This window comes from Tinamus guttatus, unplaced genomic scaffold, assembly GCF_059628265.1.
Source record: "Tinamus guttatus ecotype Peru unplaced genomic scaffold, ASM5962826v1 Tinamus_guttatus_pri_ptg000013l, whole genome shotgun sequence".
Lineage (NCBI taxonomy): Eukaryota > Metazoa > Chordata > Aves > Tinamiformes > Tinamidae > Tinamus > Tinamus guttatus.
In genome coordinates this window covers 533543-553039 of record NW_028288547.1, presented here as the reverse complement: position 1 = coordinate 553039, position 19497 = coordinate 533543, and the positions used below count along the sequence as shown (strand labels likewise).

Here is a 19497-nt window from a genome sequence, read left to right as displayed (position 1 = left end):
TTCTCATGAGCTCTATAAGGGACTGGAAAGTAACATTACTGGAAAGTAACGAGATAGTATTCCTACGAGCCCAAATATTAGCTTCACTTAGAGCTCCTCAAAGGAAACAGGAGCAGGAAACAAGATGTACTCTAAGACTGTGTCAAAATGTTCTCCAAAGCATGCATTTTCTTAAATATGGGATAGCAAAAAGCATATTTAGAAAGTCTGAATGGCACTTACCTCTCAAGAAGTGCTGGTAAGAAGGAAGTGACTCAAATATGCTGTTTGAAGCCATTCTTTCCTCTTTAAAGCTTACTCTCGCTTTAAAGTGAAGGAATATATGATTTCTTCTACCTTGGGAAGTGAAAAATGAAGAATGGTTACTGTTACCACCCTCCTCCCAGCCATCAGTCTCTCTTATCCCAGTGCCTCTGGAGCAACGTGAAGCGGATTATAAGCTTCTTTTGCTAAATCAACTCCGAAATTGTTTCTTAAAAGAAAAAAAAAAAATAGCGGATCAGTTGTGGTTGATGATGCTTACCACTCTACGAAACTCTGTGGTTTGCAGTCAAAACGATTCGCCCTGCCTGCTGACCAATATCCCGGACCCGCTCTTGTGTGACTGCCTCTGTACCCAACTTGTGGTTCTGTGGTTGTTTATGAGGCCCAAAGAAGTGTTTCACACAACCAAAATTACAAATTTAACTGTTCCCCTTTCCATAACCAGCTTCCATTGGTTGCTTCTCGTCATGTGACATGAGTGATGTCGACTTTCTTTTTTTCTTTTTTTTTTTTTAACTTTCTGAAGTCATGCCCTACCCACTCCACCTGCCCTCCCCGGGGCTGCACGAGGCAGCTTTGGAGTTTGCTGAGAGAGGGAAAAGAAAAATGACTCAGTCCCTTATTCTACAAATGGTCTTGCTGAGTTAGTTCAGCTCTGCCTGTTTTGTTGTTTGTGGTTTTTGGAACTACTGGTTATTTTGATAGAGATTTCATTGCTGCTTATTCAATAGTAATTCAAACCTGGGTATTAGTCTGCTGCTAAGGCAGGATGTGTAAGTCATCCTGTAAAACATTAGGAATCAGCTGTAGGAAAGACCATGTCTGGGAAAAGAGCACTATAAAGAGGCTCAAAAAAAAATACTGCAAGAGAAAAAAAAAAAAAAGCCCAAACATTATTTTGAACCTGTATGACTGCACTCTCTAAGGAGAGCTCGAAGGCAATTACTCTCTGTGAGCCACAAGAAGGGTGTGTCAGTTAATTTCACTAGGTCAAATCCTGTAGTCCTTCTTTAGGCACAATTCCCATTCCCTACAGAAGGAGCACTGCCCAAGAGAAAAAGAGTGAAACCCTCTGGATTTAGCTCAGCATCTCTGGCATGTTAACCAGTCCGTCTTGTCCTAAATTTCTCCCTTTCCTTCCTCTCCTTCCACAGAAGGAAAAAAAAAAAGTAAAAAAGGTCCTAACCTAATAATCAATGGACAGTTCCGGCTGGGGTTACAAAGAAAAGGTGGCAGTGGTGGCACTTACTCAAGAGCAAAGAAGTGGCTCCTGTGACACCTTCCATCTCTTTTTCCTCTCTTCTGGAGAGTGGACACTAACCCTTTTGCACCTCTGTACAAACCAAGGGACACCTCATACCTCTACAGCCTGAGCTCAGCCCACAGCAGTCCCAAACCCATTAAAACCCTGCTAAGAAACCCGGGGCAATGAAAGGTCTGCACTTTCACCGTGATGACCATGGTGAAAGAGCTCGCTTGGAATAAAAGCAAGAAGCCTTTGTAATATTATCAAAAGCACTGGTAGGTGGAGCACAAATACGTAATAACACACAGTTCTTCCTGCAACGAATTCTCAGTCAAAACCCCTGGCATGTAAATGCGGTCTGTGCTTACCGATCTGTGGGCTCGCACTGACTTCTGTGGGCTCAACAGAAGTGCCCAGATCAGTGAATGTGAATCTGTAGAAAAAACTTCACGCATTTGGATTTTTTTCTGCTTAATGCAACTTTGGAAACAAAATGCCTTTTCCTAACACTGTTTTATTGCCTTGTTTCTGGTGCAAACTAAATTTATGTGCCTCTTGACTTTAAGAGCTAGGAGACAAATAGGTTTTCTGCAGAAAAGGTCCTGAAAGAGGATCTTATCATGATGCAAAAAAAGGATGTGCCAGTTCAGTGACAAATGATACCTCAGAAGCTGGGAAGTTTTCCCAAAAGAATTTCCAGAAGAAAACGGAGCAGTTATGAGTAGCCACAGTAGGAAGGTTAAGGCACTGTGCAGTGAGTCTCGTTCAAAGCCCCGCTGCGCTTGAATCAAGCCAGTAACTTGAATGTGAGTTTTCTGCTTCCTGACTCTCCTCAAGCCAACAGTGGGAGCAGGGTTTTGGCTAGTCTGGGATGAGTCTCTCCCCACTCCTGGGGCCTGAGCCATTCCACTGCAAGGTAAATAATTAAATAAGCATCATCTGCAGATGAAACCTAGCAGCGGTGCTTGTCTGGGAGGCGGAAAAACTCAGGCCCAAATCTCCCTTTTGCTGTTTTTGCCCAAAACAACACTGAGAGCCGTACAGCAGAGGAGGTGCAAGGCACCCACACCAGTTTTGCCGGCAGCCGCTGATGGTTCAAGTGCTCATCCCAGGAGAGCCGAGCGAGAAATTTGGAGCTACACCCCCCAGCTGGGAGAAGCTTTCCAGGGAGGTTAGTTAAACATGTTTCGGAAAGGGGGAAGTGTTTCCCTGCCCGCTGCCTTGCGCAGGTGGACACTGCAGAGGCAGTGCCAGCAGAGGGAGCTCAGGATGGGAACCGCAGAACCCTCGGGCTCGCCTTCTGAGGAAGAAAACGAGAAGCTGGGCCGAGGGTCCGCTCTAAATGGCTCAACAACATATACGCGGGCGATGGAGTTGGTAGCGCTCTCGCGAATATTGGTTTTAATTGGTTCCCTCTCACAGAAAAATTCCCTCTTCGCTGTGGCAGGGTTTCGCTTCCGTCCTTTTTGCCTTTGCAGTTCAGTTGTGCCTCGCAATGCAACGTGAGTGGAGGTCTGGTATCCAGACATACATTCAGTCAGTGTGCTAAGGCACTTTCAGCCTGACCTGTAAGGGTAACTGGCCCACAAGTCTAATTATACTTGTTAAACCTGGCTGGTCAGGGAGCCGAACCAGGAGCGCATGGCATATTTACCTGAGCATAAGTCAAGCCCTCAAATTTCAGTCAAATGTGACATGATGTGAAAAAGAGTTTTAAATCAGGGACATGGAGGAGATGTGTGATGTGTGTGTGAGTCTCATGTCACTGTCTATCTATCTGCTCTGTCGCAAAGAGCAGCATGTACTATGAAGATTTTCACTGACAGCAGAGGTTTCTGATGACAGAAACACATTTCAGCAAGCCTGAGGGCCCAGGCTGCTGCATTTCAGTGGTTGGCAAAATCGCTGTGCCAGGGAAAAGAAGGGAAAAATGGATCTACTTGGTTCTGACCCTTTGTCTTGATGTACAGGAAAGGGATCCTTCTTGCAGGAGCTCTGGTCTATGGCTTCTTCAAAATCACAACCCAAAGTCACTACTCTTGCTGAATTTGCTTTCTCTTTTTCCAGGAGTCAATGGGATGGGGCAGGATGGCCCCTGAGGCTGTGATGGACGTGCAGATGACTGCAGCATGTGCTATAAGCACCCGCAGGGCTCTGGGCAGAGCTGGGAGGACAGCGTGCCAGCGCACAGTGAATGTGAGCTATGTTAAAACCTTCACCTCAGTCATCTGCCACGAGGGCCATGGCATAGTTATGCTATGCCAGAAGCAACAGTTGGGCTGGTTTTGTCATCTCGCAGCTAGCGCGGATGATGCAAGGGAAAAGGATGAGCGTCTCGACATGTAGCCTGGCTGTCCTGCACTCTGCCCTGCCAACAGTCAGCTGCAAATATCATACAGGCTTACACTTTATTAAGATATAACCAGTGTGAATTTTCAGGGAAAGGACTGTGTTATGTGGGTCTGAGCAAGAGAACGGATGGCCACTGCTGTGCTGTTCAGAGAAGCCCTGAATCCTCACAAAGTGGGCAAGGGTTACTGGCAACGGTGAATGCATCACGGCACTGTTTTATATGGAAACCACATTAGCTGTTCCTTAAGTCCTACAATTAATCTGTGTCAAAAATCACTGTTAGTATAGCTGAGCATTGTTCAGAGGAAAAGAATACACTGGAACATTTCACAATCCGTGCCCTAAGGAGCGCATCAAAATGTTGCTATGCGAGCTATGTCACCATTAAAGCCAGCCCCAGAGATTTTTTAAAATCTATCATGTAGTTACTGTAGACAGAGGCCCTTAGAAAACTCATGTCACTGGCACTTAGACATCCCTTGCTTTCTCATGAATAAGATGAAAGATATTAGTTAATCCTAAGGGAGCAATATCGGTCTTAGATGTAAAAATTGACACGTAATAAAACAAATCAACAAGTGATGACAATGACAATGAAAAAATCAAATGATTGTGCCAACAGTCATATGCTCAATTTGGTATATTGAGTAGGAGTCAAAGGTTTAGGGATACTAAAGAACTTATTTCCTGCATTACTACTGAGGAGTGTGACCCCATTAGCTAGGGGTATTAGCTGGAACATGACCTGCAGTAAACAGGCCTGACACTGGGCATGTATGTACTCGGAAATCTTAATTCTGAGTCAACAGATCTCATGTGAAATCTCGTAAAGTTGCCAACATTTGGAAAAAAAAAAAAGTGTTTAGCATAAAACTATCAGATATTTTCAGATCTTTATAGGCAAGTACTTGAAATGTCACTGACAGGCTAACTTGGGAATTATAAAATAACAGAAGCAAAGTTCAGAGCATCTGCATTTATCAGTCCTTCCATCTAAGCTGTCTCTTCCCCTTTGCAGAGCACAGTGAGCACCTGACACCGGCACGGTATTGCAGATTGCAGAATCCCACAAGACACCGAGACGCCCCAAACAAAGCAATTTAGGGATTATTCTGGCCCGCCTCGAGAGGTGCTGCAAGGTTGGCTTTACAGTTTGAGGTCTGCCACAAGCATGTGGGGAGGCACGTGCCTTCTCCATCTGCCCAGCAAGTGACCAGTTGTACATAAACAGAGGCTTTCTCTCCTCCAGTGATAGCAGCCTCTCGGTTTTCATGCTCCTTTCAACTGAGAACCACTCTAATCCCTGGAGACCTTCCAGACGGCCACCATAGGTCTAAATGCAGCAGCACTCATTAGACCTGGGGGCATATTCTGCATAGTGGATATATTCTACTGCCTCCTTCACAAGCAAGGCCTGCACTTGCAGATGGGAAGTTTAGGGAGGGCCTTGCCAGCCACAGGCAGAGCTAACTTGAGTCAAAGGTGTGCAGGGATGGATAAGTGTTTAAAAAACTGCTACATTTCTAAATCTACTTGTCCATAGGATAGAGCATTATTAAAGCCAAGCAAAGCCATGCCACACTTCATTTACCAGCAGCCAGTGGGGGTGCCAAAAATCAACTTGCCAAAAATCAACTTGCCACTGAGCTGCAGCCCTAGAAATCTTGACCCAGAACCCTTGTTGAGTCAGGCCTGACATGCTGGGAATGTCATGGAGTGGGTTATTCTGCAAAATCAACACGGCTCTGTGAGAGTAAGTTACAGAACAGAAAAGTGATACTGCAGCAAGCTGATACTGCTGGAAGGCACTCATCTACCATCAGCAGGGAGCTCTGCCTGGTGGCCTGTCATAAATCCTGTGAATGCCATGTAAGTAAATGTTGCACAGATAGTATTTTTAAAAAGTTAAAGATTAACTTCACCAAAAAAGTGCCATTTCAGAGGAGCAAGATCTTCCTGTGAATCTGGATTGTCAGCAGAAGAAAGAAGAAAGCATGGAACCATTTTGAAAAAACCAAGCATTTCTTTTTGAGAGTTTCAAAATTAAATGCCTTAGGTTTTCATTTCAGAATTGACCCAGATTAACTAGCTAAGCCTAAAAAAAAAAAAAAGATCTGACCCAAATGGCTGCTTCCTTCTTGTCTTCCTGTTTTGCTGCCAAATCAAAAAACACTACAGCAGTGCTGCTAGCAGTGCTCTGTTACAGGAACTCTGATATAAAAACCCGACCCGTATCACTTCATCCCTTTTGATCCATTTTCTCCTAGGCCACAGGAGCTATTTTTTTTTTCATTTCCAATTATTCATTATCAATTACAGAGTTTGGAGGACTTTTCATCATTCCAAGTCTTGTGCTCATAGTTTGAAATAAGTTAAATGCTTGTGCCAACTCAGGAAAAAGGCAAAAAACTAAGAAATAAGGGGATACTAACAGAATGACAGAGAACAAGTAGAAAAAAAATCCAGATAGCACCCAGGACTGTCTGGATAAAACTACTGAGCATTTTGAGTTTGCTTGCAAACATCCCAAACACTGCAGGCGAGCCGCAATTTTGATCTGTCTTTCACGTCCTTAAACTGCCCTGTGAAAATTGGTGATTCCCTGTGACATGCAACTCCTGCATGGCAGGGACAGCAGTTTTGGGGTAAAATCAAGCAGCTCCTCACTCTATTGCTCTTCTTTTTTCTCTCTTTGTCAGATACTGATATTTGATGGGAGTAAATTCCAGTGTATGCCTAACCCACTTTTTACGATGAAGTGTGCCAACCTGTTACATATTGTCCCAATATCTGCACCAGCAAAATCTGGTCTGTTTGAGATGAGAATAAATAAGAAGGACAGGTAGAAACAGCTAAATAATATCCTAACACTGACCAGTGGTAAAGATTGAACTCGGATTAAATCTATGAGGACTGAATTTGAACTTTTGTCAGTAAAGTTACAAAGCAAGCACAGTGAAACAGGTAATGTATACTTACATTTGTTCATGTGAGTTCTTCTGCTGGAATCAGTGAGATTGCTCATGAATAAGGGAAAGTTTTTCAGGGTTCACAATCTCTTGTTTTCTTGTTTTCAGATACTTCAGTGGGACTGAATAGAAGCTGTAGTTGGGTATTGTTCCACTGTTTACTTTTTAGGATATATTTTGTGGTATTTTTCAAATCAGCTCATTGCTGCTTTCCTATAGATGTAAAAGGGAGAACTCAAATAACTATTTAACAAGATGTAGCTACTTTAAAAAGAAGCAATTCAAATAATTATTTAGTGATAAAACCTCCAATTACTCTCCTGGTACAGGCTTAGAGAACAGTGCTTGGGATCTGTATTTCACAGAGGATCCTAGCAAAAATACTTTATTATTCCATCTCACTGCTCAAAAAACTCTTTAACATTTGTGACATGGGTATCTCATTACAGGAAGATTAGTATGTTGCTAATGATGGATACATTAAATCTGAAGTTCATAACAGATTCTCAAGGAAGACTGTTGTCTTTATGACTAGGCCAGCCTCTTCCCAATGATGCCACATCTCTAGATGGCTCTGGGTTAACTAACAAGGGCCTGGAGACAACACCTTGTCCCTGCCCTCTGCCCAAGTAGTGCATCGCTGCCTCTGAACTGAGCACTCTCTGTTGTCTTGAATGAAAGGCTGGTAAGTGCCAACACCGTGCAGTTACTGTAAACAGCATACAGATTCCTGGGGAAACACTGCCAGGGAAGATTTCAAAAAGCTCTTCATATTCAGGCACCAGGCTCCTAGTGGAATCTGAAAAATGCACACTATATTTCTTTATGTGGCTTCATAAGCCTCTCTTCACAAGTTTAACTGGCTCCTGTCTGATCCTTATTTGTTGTGATCCTAAGCTCACATAGGCATGTTTCTAGAAATTAAGAACTGTGAAGATGTCTAACAAGCAGGATCTGGGAGGGCAACTGGGTTAAGAGGAGAGACAGCAGTGACATAAAAGGGTGAACAAGAGTTTGAGGAAGATCCATTTGCAATAGCAACTGCAAGGCATGAGAACAGTCTGCAGGAGAAGGGTGAGAAGTCTTGGATCTGGGATCGCAAACATTGTACTTGCACAGAAAATGGAAAGCCAGAGAGAAATTAAAAGAGGGAAGAATCTGATCAGGGAAATGGACAAGTCAATTACAAGAGGACAAAAGAATTATGTTAGAGAAAACAGAGCCAGACATTCACGAAAAAAGTATGTAGCTTCATATAAATCAGCCTATACCACTAAATAAAACAGGGGAGTGCTGTTGTTCATCCAGCCTCACAATGAAAGTGAGCAGAAGTGACAATTTGCCTCAAACCAGTGCAAAAAGTTATTATCACAGATCTTCTAAAGGAATTTTTTAATGCTATGACTGTATTCTGGGAAAAAGCTTAGCAAAAGAAACAGTGGTCAAAGCGATCATTTACCTCATTTTTCCATGACGGATTTGCTTGCCTGTCCTTCCACATGCTCTCTTCATGGCACTGTCTGGGGTTGCTCCTTTTCCACAATGTGAAATACTTGGATGTCTTAATTGCAGGTTTGGAGATGTGCTGAGCTGAAGTGGAGGTCAGCTGGGCACATCCTGCAGGAAAATGTTTGATTTTCTTTTGTAGCCAACCACTGCACATCTCTATCACTGCATCTACTGAGGGCTCTGTCAGGGCAATGGCTGAGGGGAAACAAATTCCAATGCCCAAACTATACCTCTTTTTTTAATAATAAAATCTGCTGAGGTTATAGCAATATCTTTATTTTCAGAGTTTCATCTATAGGCTGGCAAATAGACTGGTCAATATGTGTGACCAGTGACAGGCATGACAGGATCTGATCTGGGACTGGAGATTTTCCTAGACAGCCAGTGGCTGCTGCATCAGACTCATCTTTTTCTGATGAACTTTCAAGCAGGCTACGAACACTTTTTTTTTTTTTTTCCTCAAAGACGACTGTCCTCCCACCCACAAATATTCACAGCTTTTCTTCTATAACAGATTAAACATCTGATAGCAGGATTGGATGTGGTGAGGTTGTTCTTTGAAGAACAGATTCAGTGCTGCTTTACACATAAATCACCATCATATATCAAATATCGCCATATTTGATAATACAGATGCTGCAGTGGTGTCATATTCAACACATTTTTTTTTCCTTAGTCTTTACAAAAATACATCCAACATATATATTCTTGCCAATGAGATGAAGTAACCTCAGTAGGAAGGTGATGAAAGATAACTGTAATGTGAATTTCATTTAAGGTTCATTTTTAAAGGAAAGAAGTACTTGTTGAATCAGAGGCTGGGAGTCTGCGGTGATGAGAGGTCCAGTCACTAGCAGAAAATGCTATTCACATCACTTAATAGGTTTGTCATACATTGAACAACCAACCTAAAAAGATATAATGACCACAGTAGGAGATTCCATGTAGCCTGAAGGTAGTGCATTGCTCCCTCTAAAAAAAAAAAGAGAGAAAGAAAGAAAAAGAAAGAAAAAGAAAAAAAAAAAGGGAAAAAAAAAGATAGAAAAAGCAGATACCAAACTGGGAAAGAAACTTGCAAATGAAAAATCTTCATTTTGTTTTTGCTTCTACTCTGTAGAAGGCTGGGGCTATAGAGGTGGAATTTTATTCCTTGAAACTTTTTCCTAGCAGCTTTATCAAAAGTAAAATTTGATAGTGTTGAAAATGATTCAGTGCTAGGACAACTGTATTTAAAAGATATTCCCTCCTGGTTTAGATTCAGTGCACATTCAAGATCACCTCTAAAGGTTGGTGCAGGCTTCTATTTTGTTCGAAGGATAACTGTGTCTTCCAATCTCCCAGGGTCTACCTGAAAAAAGTGATACAGAACAAAATCTTAGAAACAAAAGAGGCATTCCAGGAGAGGAAATCTCTCCAAATCATGCTATAAACAGAAGCCTGACTGTGGGAACTTTTGGATACTTTGAAGATTAGTTTCTCATTGTTCCACATTATTCATCACTGAAAATAATTTGATAGAGTGATCTGGTTTCACTTTACTTTCCAGGAGCTAATGCCTTGAAAAAAACTGACCGCTCCTGGCTTTCTGGGCCAGTCTGTCAATGAATCAATGATAAAATATGTTTCATTGTCAATTCATATCGTTTGAATTTCATGCCTTAGGATTTTTTCCAGAAAACAAACTGCAATGTAACTAATTATCCCTTAACCTCAGGGTTGTTTGTGTGTTTGAAAAAGTATAGAGAACTAAGCAGGGATATTTTTCCCAGAGTCAGCCTCTGAATACTACAAGCTGCATGTTCATCTCTGAAAACATACAACCAAAGAGTGTTCAAAGGTTCTTTTCCCTGGAAAAATCTCATGCCAAGTGCCCTCAAGGGAAAGCACTTGGGGAATCCTTGGATCTCCTCTGATTGCAGCAGCACAGCACATCAAGCTTCAGAACAGACCACACAGATGGATAAAATGCCAGCAAAAGGAAACCCATGAAAGGAGACTGCTGACTGAGATATCGACAGAAATTCTTGTTTCAAACATCTGAAGGTCTGATCTAATGCCTACTGAACTCAATAGAAAGAATGTCATTAGAAGTGAGTTGGAGGTTTTGAAACGTACTCTTAAAATAAACATATTTTGTTTAGATTTATTTATTTTGCCTTTGAGAGCTGGCAACAGCTTATTTGCTTAAAGCTAACTATGTAGAGTTTGCCCTGTTGTACCCAGCTTCAGACATGCTGGTGCTGTAATTTAATTCACTCACAGATCTGTTGTGCTATGTGCGTACTTTGAACATCCTTTCTTTTACTCTGTCCCTTTAAAAAAGAGAACTATCTCCTTATCTTTAGGTTTATCTGACTTAACAACGTTCATATGACTGAACACTGCAAAGAAGAAAAGCAGTGTTAATAAGCACATTCAAGTCAAGGAAACCCTGTGGGTGAGTTCCAGTGAATCCTAGGACTTCCACTGAGAGCGAGTGCAGCTTATTTTGATTCCTTCCAAATCTTAAAGGCAGCTGCCAGCTGGATTGATTTCAGTTCTTGCTCTTTGCAGTCTGAAGAGAAACACGGCAGCTAATCAGGAGCACATCAGCTCTTATGTACTATTTCCTCTTGTGCCCTCTAGGGTAGTTAGTAAAAAGCCATGGAGAAATGACGTAGGAATAACCTCTCTCTCACAGAGGGTGCTAGAAATCTTCTCTTAAGTCAAGCAGGCCAAGCAGAAGATATTCTTTGGGTGTTATAGATTGGAAATATTATAGATAAGCTTTCCATTTCTGCTATCTGAAAGCCCTTTCCCACACACATCACAGTGGGTTGCCTCCGAAGTCCCTCCTAGCTGGCCTAGCCTTGGTGCAGAGGTTGGCTTTCACAATCTGATATGCTTCACAGAACTTATATAAAGAGTAGGGTGGTTTAGTTAATATGTCCTTGTCCAGGAGCAAATACCTCACTGTGCAAACCCGTATCTGTTTGGGAGTTTGACAACAGAAGCTAATCCAGAGATGATGCCCACTCCACACGCAGTCCCAGCAGGGGATCTCTGATGTGCCAGACGATTGCTGAGTTCCCGGAGCTGTTTAGGAGATCCAGATGTGTATGAAATTATCACTTTATGAGAGGAAGATTACACATGAAGTGCTGTGCTGCTTTGAAGAGGACAGCATGACAGATTGGTTAGTGGTACCCTGTTATTTGTGTGTGATAGAATTCAGAAAAAAAAAAGTTAAGAAATTTAGAAATGTATACTTCATGCATCTGTAAGAGGGGACAAGATGGGGAGAATGAGGATCAAGAAAAAGTACCTCTAAGCCAGGCTAGGTAAATGAGCAAAAAGAGTGCAATTCTGCACTTCTGCAACTATTCATTTGTAGAGACTGTTTTGCCAGCAGGCTTTAGAAACACCAGGAAAGCTTGTACAACTGATTAGCAAGATTAGCAATTACTGATTCAAACAGTTTACAGTCTGGAATAAGGTATAAAATATTACTTGTCCTCCCTTTAGGTTTGGACAGTGACATAAAAAGGGACAGTAATTTGCTGAAAAAGTTTCCAAGAAAGCAAAGAACAAACTGCTCCAGCAACTTTGAGAAGTGCTACTTGAAAACTTTTTCTAAAACTTGACTTTTTAAGACTATAAAGGACAAATCTATGCCAGTTCAATTCCTTTAAATTTGCTTTCCCTTCTTGCCAATAATAAATAGCTGGGGTTGCTTGCTTTATTTTGCATTATGTTAAGATAAAGGCTCTTTCCAGTCCATCTTCTTCTAAAATGCAGTGCAGAATGGCATGATGCTGGAAGACAAGAGTCGTCAAACAAGAAGTACCACCAAAATATTGCCATGGTGCCAAGATAGCCAGCAAAGTGCAGAATTACTAGAGCAGGAAGAAGAAGTTTCCCCAAAATGCAAGTTGACCTGTAGCACTATCCTATGAAGTAGGAGGCAGTTATTATAAAAGTTTGCATTCTATGATTTTATTTGCTTTTACAAAGTAGGGCTTTTAAAATTCCTTTTCACAACAAAGAATAAATTTGCTGAGAGGTTAAACATCTGAGCCTTTGAAAAAGCACTCATACCTAAGAAAACATAAATCTACCTTATACACACCTGCAAAATATAAGTTGTTCCATTACTTTAATTTTTCTTTTTTTTTTTTTTAGACATTTCTGTGGCATTCAGTGAAAAAAAAACAGCTGTTGTACAGGAGATACAGTAAATGCTCATTAACTATAATATTCTGCTCAAAGTTGAGCAGAAGTGATCAACAACAGATTTCCTTCTGTATTCCATAGAAACTATGCATTTCTGTATCATTTGGTAATGATGCATCATGCATGTACTTTATGTGGTGTTGAAATATTATGTCATGCACAATGACATAATATCATAAGAAAAACCTCAAATTGCATTTCCAGAGAGTAGCACAGTAAGCCAGTTATGTCTTGATATCAGAGCCTGGATAGCAGCCCTGGAATTGTCTAAATTGAGGAATATGTGGAGAAAAAAACACTTTTGTCAATAGCCTAAATAAAAGTCAATATTCATTTATATATTTTTAGTAAGTGATATGATCTATTTTACATTAGACTCAGGTCAGGTTCATGAGGAGACTACCTTTTTAGGCAACATTTCACATTAGTCACCAGATCAGAATGACTTTCTTGGGAAGGGAAGTGTGGTGTAGCAAGTATGCAATCATCTCTGTGTTAGTGAAGGAGGAATGTTCTTGTCCTTTCTAAACTCGTCAAGCAACCATGTAGTGACAACTCTTTCAGACATACTCCCATATTTAATGATTGGAATGGAGAACAAGGGATTTTTCTTAGGGTTAAAACATACCTTAATCACAGCCACGTGGCTGGATGGAAAAGGGCATTTCAGGAGAGCAGCACCCCAGAAGCAGTTCCACAGTTGCAGGGAGACTGCACGCATTTGTATATAACTGCAGAAGAAGTATCAACAATTTAACTTCCCTCCAAGGAAAGAGTTGGTCTGCTGTTCACTGGGGACGGGAACCTGACAACAAGTCTCAGTAAAACTGAAATGTTTAATATGTCTTTCATATAAGTCCTTATGGAAATGGTCAGCTATGACAAGCTGGCTCACATAGGGGAGATCATGCTGTTGAGAGGGAGGCAAATGTTCAAGTTTGTATAGGAAAATAGTGGGTCAAGTGAACACTTAAGACTGTGTGCACATCCATGGGAAGCAATCATACCAGGGAAGAATCAGTCACAAGGACTGGACCTCTACACTGTACATGCTTTAGGGAGGTTTAGTTCAGATTAGCACAAGCCTGGCCCCAGAGGCTGAGTATGAGCACACCTATTAGTTTCAGCTCAGCGTAACCCAATCCACATGCCCTGAGAGTGCCAATGGCAAATCAGATTTGCTTCAAAAGTGCACCTCTGATTCAAACTTAAACAGTCATGCAGAGGCACCCTAAATCCAGGTTTCCAAATCCAGACACTGGGTGGAATTAAATCTTAAGATGGTTTGGGTGGCTGAAGCTATCTAAAGGCTTCTAGCAACGACCCGTGGAGTCATTACAAATGAGTTTCCAGAAGACTGGAAAGCGAAGAAAAAAGTTTTTCCAGAGGAAAGAAATCTCTGACCCTTTCCAGGTCCAACTGTCTGTAAGAAGGCAGAAGGTAAGATGACCTGGAAGAACAGCTAACAAGAACAAAGGAAAATATCAAGCAGCATCCACCTGTATCAAGTATTTGGGAAAGGAAACTCATGGCACTATTACTGGTGTACTAAAAAAGAGGAAGCCACAAACGCTTTGGAAGATAGGACTAAAGTTCTGAAATCTGTTGATCCACTGGTGTAACAGGATGAATAAAGAGGATGACATTCAATCAGTATAAGTTCAAGATCTTATATTTAGCAATAATCAACTACACATATACCAGCTGGAGCAACATTGGCTCAGCAGGAGTGCTGCAGGAAAAGATCTGGAACCTGTTGTCAACCACACATGGGACATAATGGAAAAATTGTGTTGGCTACAGAAAAAGCAAATGCTGAATGTCACATGCAAGTTACCCAACATGACTTTTCTGTTCTGGTCAGTACTGATGATATCCTGACTGGAGCAGAGTGCCTGCTTCTGGGCACCATATTTCAAGAAGAAAGCAGACAGATTGGAGAGACCAATGGAGAAGGCTTTTGGAAATATGATCTGTAGGATAGATTCAGCTGGGATTTTTTTCATAGTCTCTCAAGGCAGATCTGATGTTGTTCTTCAAAGCTATTACAAGTTAGCAAGTAGGAAGGGAGTAAGCTATTCTCCATATTCATTGTAAGCAGGACAAGAGTGATTTGCAGGTTTCCATACTACAGGTAGGGAAACATAGGCTAGACATGAGGAAAATAACTTCTATCATTTAGAAGAGTTGAGAAGTTAGAATAAACTGTCTCAGGGGACTGTGAAATACCCATCACTGGAGCTTTGAAGAGCAGGGATCCTTTATTTCAGGCTGGTTTTAGGGCTGGTCCTGCCTAAATTTGGGGCATAGACTTGATGACATCCTGAAGTCCCTTCCAGCTCTGCATCTCTGTCCTCTATGATTCCATGAAAAAAAACACAGCCTAGCTGACCCTTTTCTCCATGTAGCTGGTCAATGCTGTTGGTCAACGTTTTTTCATGGACTAGTTGCCATGACTGGGTATTTTGACCTCAGGAACTGAAAAGGTCATTCCCCACTTTGCAAGGCAGCATGTGCATGCTTTACTACTGTCCATGTCAGGCTGCAGTCCTGGCTATGGTGTTGGTGCCATATCTGAAATGTTTAGATATCATAAAAGCAGGGCCCAAGAGTCACAGGATAAGTCTGGAAGCACACTTGGAGAGAAGCTTCTCTCTATGTCATACCCTATTACAATGCAAGGGGAAAAAAATCTTTGGCCATTCTTAAAAAAAAAAAAAAAGAAAAAAAATCTTTTATTCTTTGTCATGTGGTGTTTCAGAATGAACATAAAATAACATTAGTTTTATAATAAGGTCAAATAAAACATAAAAACATGAATTACAAACTGCCTATACCTTAAGAAGATCAGCTCATTGTGTCATTGTGTTCATTGTAGAGACACGACCCGTATTCCTGCTAAGGTGCAGCAATGGAGAAGGACGCTTTGGTCTTCTGACCTCTCCTTCCCTGCCCACGTCTGTTTGGTTACTGTGCACTATGTCACACAGTTTACCTGCTCCTAGAGTAGCTTGCACCTCCACAAGCATTTGGCATGATATCCTGCTCCCGTATTTTATCTATTTATCCAATTTACTCATATTATTTTTCTTCTGCTCCACTTCTGCGCTCAAAGACCTTGAGAAGAAAAGAAGCTTTATATACAAGATTTTTACAAAATGCATTTTACAAAGAATTTTGCAAACTGCAGCTTAGATATTTCTGAAAGGGCCAATACTATGCTGGTGGTTTTGTGTCCAATACAGATGCAAACAGTAACCTATCAGCAGATCTTCTAAAGAGTAAGCGTCAGAAAAGACTAAAAACAATGCAGAGTCATAGCTATTTTTCATGCCGTTTTTGCACGTTTATTTTCTTCCTGCAGATGAGTATCTGGCCTTCTTAAAAGTTTCGTTAGTGCACCACATTCTTGCACTGGGCTGCATGTAGCCTCGTAAAACAAGTAGCACACTCCTCAAAACACAAAGGCAAACCAAAGCCTCTTCTGTAAAAAAATGAATAAATAAACACGGAAAGCTCCTTGCCAAATAGTCTGAAAACTGAGATTTATCAGCACACACCATTTGCATGACAACCTGAATCTCTCATGCTCGAAAGCCACATGCACACTGTCCTAACCCTGCTAATAACGACTGATATTTCATTTTCCATGGCAGTGCCAAAGTCCCCTGAGCTGCTGGAAGCCCAACCAAGTTGTTTCCTGGAACCAAACAAATCACAACAGACTGTGCCTCCTTCATCCTAAGTTTGTTCCCTCCTTCATTTCTCATCACCTTCCCCTTTTCCTTTTCCCATGCGCTGTGTTTCTGCTAAACTACCCAGGCATAAGCTCAGCTCCTGCCTGCTGAAACTTCTTATCACTTACCTCTCACCGAGCACTAACTTTCACAACTTGGAGGGGAGGAACAGGGCAGAGCTACGCATCTTCTCGTAACATCACCGACTCTTCGACTCTTGTCAGGGACCATGTCAGGATGTAGTAAGCATCTGGCTTTTCCAACTTGACATGCAGCTATACTAGCTGCAGCCACACAAGGCTGAGAAGCGCAGAGCTATCCTTTTTTCATTAAGTGTATTTATAAACATACAGTACACAAGCATTTTTCCTTTCTTCACAGTGACGGATGATTATATGTCTATGAAATGTTTTCATTTATTTGGCGCCAGAGTAATCAAAATCAGTTGAAACTGTGGCAATGAGGGGAAGGAAAACAAGTAGGCGTGGGATTGACTGTGCCTCTCGCTCCCTGGGCTGTCCAAGGGTAGTAGCTGGCAGAAGTGCACCCCTTGCGGATGAACATCTTATTCAGCTGGTAATTGTTCCCAGTCATGCTCGTGGCCTCTGTCCATTAAGGATGTAGCCCTGCATAACTTTAAAAGCAATTGACTCTGCTCTGGAAACACTGTGGGAGCTTCTGAGCCAGCATGTGCGTGACTCTGCTTAGGCAGAAAAGAACTGGTCCCAGAAAACCTTTGTGAATGAAATTTTCATGCTTTCATGTCTGCCCCGGCGTAGATTCTGGGTCAGGCCTTGTGATCTCAAACATCCGGTTTAAACGAGTCTTTTCGACTACATACATGCAAAAATATTCCCATGATAAGCCTTTAATGGCACTGCAGATGCAAGCAAAGGGGATGAGGCAGGACAGTTTAGGAGATTGTATCCAACACGTAAAAAAAAAAAAAACCTTACAAAAAATCAAAAAAAGAAAAACCCTCAGGTTTCTCTGGTTGTCAGTTAAATATATATATATATATGTTCATCTTTTCAAAGCCAGATGGTAAAGATTTTAGTGGTGATGTCTCTGTTTGCATTTTCCTCCTTCTCATATTTTTGCAGTCAGCAAGCAGTAAAGCTGCCTGAGGATCTGCAGATCAGACGTCCCTGCTCAAGTGAAAAGGTGGCACATGCTGTTTCTTCCCAAAGGAGCTTCCAGGGGCTTTCCCAACTTTCTCCAGTGGAAGATGGTTTCCAAACATCCCTCCTTTGACAGACGGTCAAGCCGGCTGCTTGACATGCCAGCAAAGAACATGCCAACAAACCATGGGCTTAAGTTAGTGCCAAGGGCACTCTGCTTTGCGCGACATAAGAAGCTCCCCAGTGTGAAGCTCCCCATGAGAAGCACTGGCTGCAGTGGAGGTGGCAGAGGCTGTGGGAAGTGCTGGTGTGGGGCTATTGCGTTGGGAGCATCATAGCCCCTTGCTGTCAAAATGACCTCGAGGACTTGCACTGGCTGCAGGTGCAACTCTCCTCTGAAATGTGCCTAGTTTCTAGTGGTCAAAAGTGAAAGCTAAGCAGTGGCTTCAAAGACAACTTCATGGTCACTTGAGTCACATGGGAGAGGCGTAGAGAAGTTGGAAATTTGTCGTTCTCCTACATTAAATTGAAACAAAAACAAAGCCAGCAATTCAACCACTGAGGTCAAAAGGGTTGGAGGAAAATACCCGTTCTCTCACTCCCACTCAGCTTTTTTTATGAGGCCCTGTGATACAGCTCAAAAACACCCCCAGGCCCCTCCCAAAGACACATTAATTCCTCTTCCTCTTCTCAGAAAAAAAAAAAAAAAAATCCAGGTCCCAAAAAACTGAACTGGCTCTTGCCTACCAAGCTCACACTGAATTAGTAAAGTCATCAACCATTTTCATATTTTTTTATTAATAGACTAAAAACCACATCCCTGAAAAGCAGCAACAACCCTGTGTTCACAGCCATCCCTGCCAGTGTAATGGAAACAATCTTTCTGGACAGATCAGCAGCCCCGAGGCCATTCCTCAGACTAGACCCGCTGTCTTCACGGAGGGCACATCTCCAAGCGCAGCCCCATGGCTCCACAGAAGCAGCACAGCCCTGGAAGCCACCCGGGGCCACGCTCCCTCTGGGATAAGTGTGTGAGGCAGAAGCAGGCAGGCTGAAAAGCATGCCATATATGAGCATGCCTGCCCTCAAAACTGCTCTTAAAAATGCTGTTTTTCAAAGCAAAAGAGAGAAGAAAAAGAAAAAAAAAAGAAAGAAAAAAAAAGAAAGAAGAAGTAAAAGGAAAAAAAAAGAGAGAGAGAAAAGAAAAAGTATCTGAAAACAGTTGTTTTCTTGCTTTGGGAAAATACAGGGAGCAACCTTATTTTCTAGATAAAACACACTTCCCCAGAACACATTGCATCATCTAGCTATGGCCCATGCACTGTTTCAGGCTGATCTTGTGGATTCTGCTGCTCTGCAAAACCCATTACAACAGCTGGCAAACATACTGCTGTCTTGCTGGCCATTCAAAAAGATGGCTAAATAATATGGGATAATTTATATGGAGGGACTTTTTCAGCACCTGATATTATTGGTTAGGAGGACAGATGACCATTTGCAGAGAATTGACTATACTTCCTCTTCAAAGATATATTAGCCACCATATGTAGCCCAGAGGCTCCAGCCCACTCTGTTTTTCCTTCTGATAGATTGCTTCTTGGCAGATGAGTAGGAATATTGACTTCTGAGGACTCCAACCACTGTCCTTAAAGCTTTCAAAAACTATTCAGGGTGACAAAGCTGTAGGAGCCAGGACATAAAAGCAGTTTCCTTATTGATTGCATTTGCCGACTATTTTGTCAGCTTACAAGGTTCAGCTGTTTGCAGGTCTCTGCACAAAAGCAGAGAAAATGAATGTTGCCCATCTGGTGGTATCTTACAAGTAAATTATGTATCTCTCTGTGCATCTATGTATCTGTCCTTTTATCGATAACTGGTTAGCTTAAGTTGACCAAGACCTAAAAAAGTTTCAAGTTGCCTATTGTGCAGCCAAATATAGTACCTGATTGGTTAACAAGGGCTTAAAATACAAATGGGTTTCATGTATGCGCATGTGAAAGAGAGAGAGTAAAAAAACAGTCAGACTCCTAAATCTATAAAAATACAGTATGATCATCTCAGCACATTTAAAAGATCTCTTGACAGTG

The 19497-nt window shown here is 41.8% G+C and overlaps 1 protein-coding gene across 3 annotated transcripts in view; it reads right to left on the bottom strand.

Moving 5' to 3' along the window:
- RUNX1 (RUNX family transcription factor 1) overlaps nucleotides 1-923 on the bottom strand; it is a 162288-nt gene extending 161365 nt beyond the window's left edge. For 2 of the 3 annotated variants that reach the window (XM_088523369.1, XM_088523384.1), the window contains exons 1-2: nucleotides 524-923; nucleotides 223-336 (exon numbers count right to left, since the gene is read on the bottom strand). In XM_088523369.1, coding sequence (XP_088379495.1) covers nucleotides 223-277 — 55 coding nt within the window. In that variant the 5' untranslated portion in view covers nucleotides 278-336; nucleotides 524-923. Of the gene's footprint in view, nucleotides 1-222; nucleotides 487-523 lie in introns of those variants that run through there. The other variant, XM_088523378.1, reaches the window with a different exon arrangement.
- Nucleotides 924-19497: the final 18574 nt, after the last annotated feature.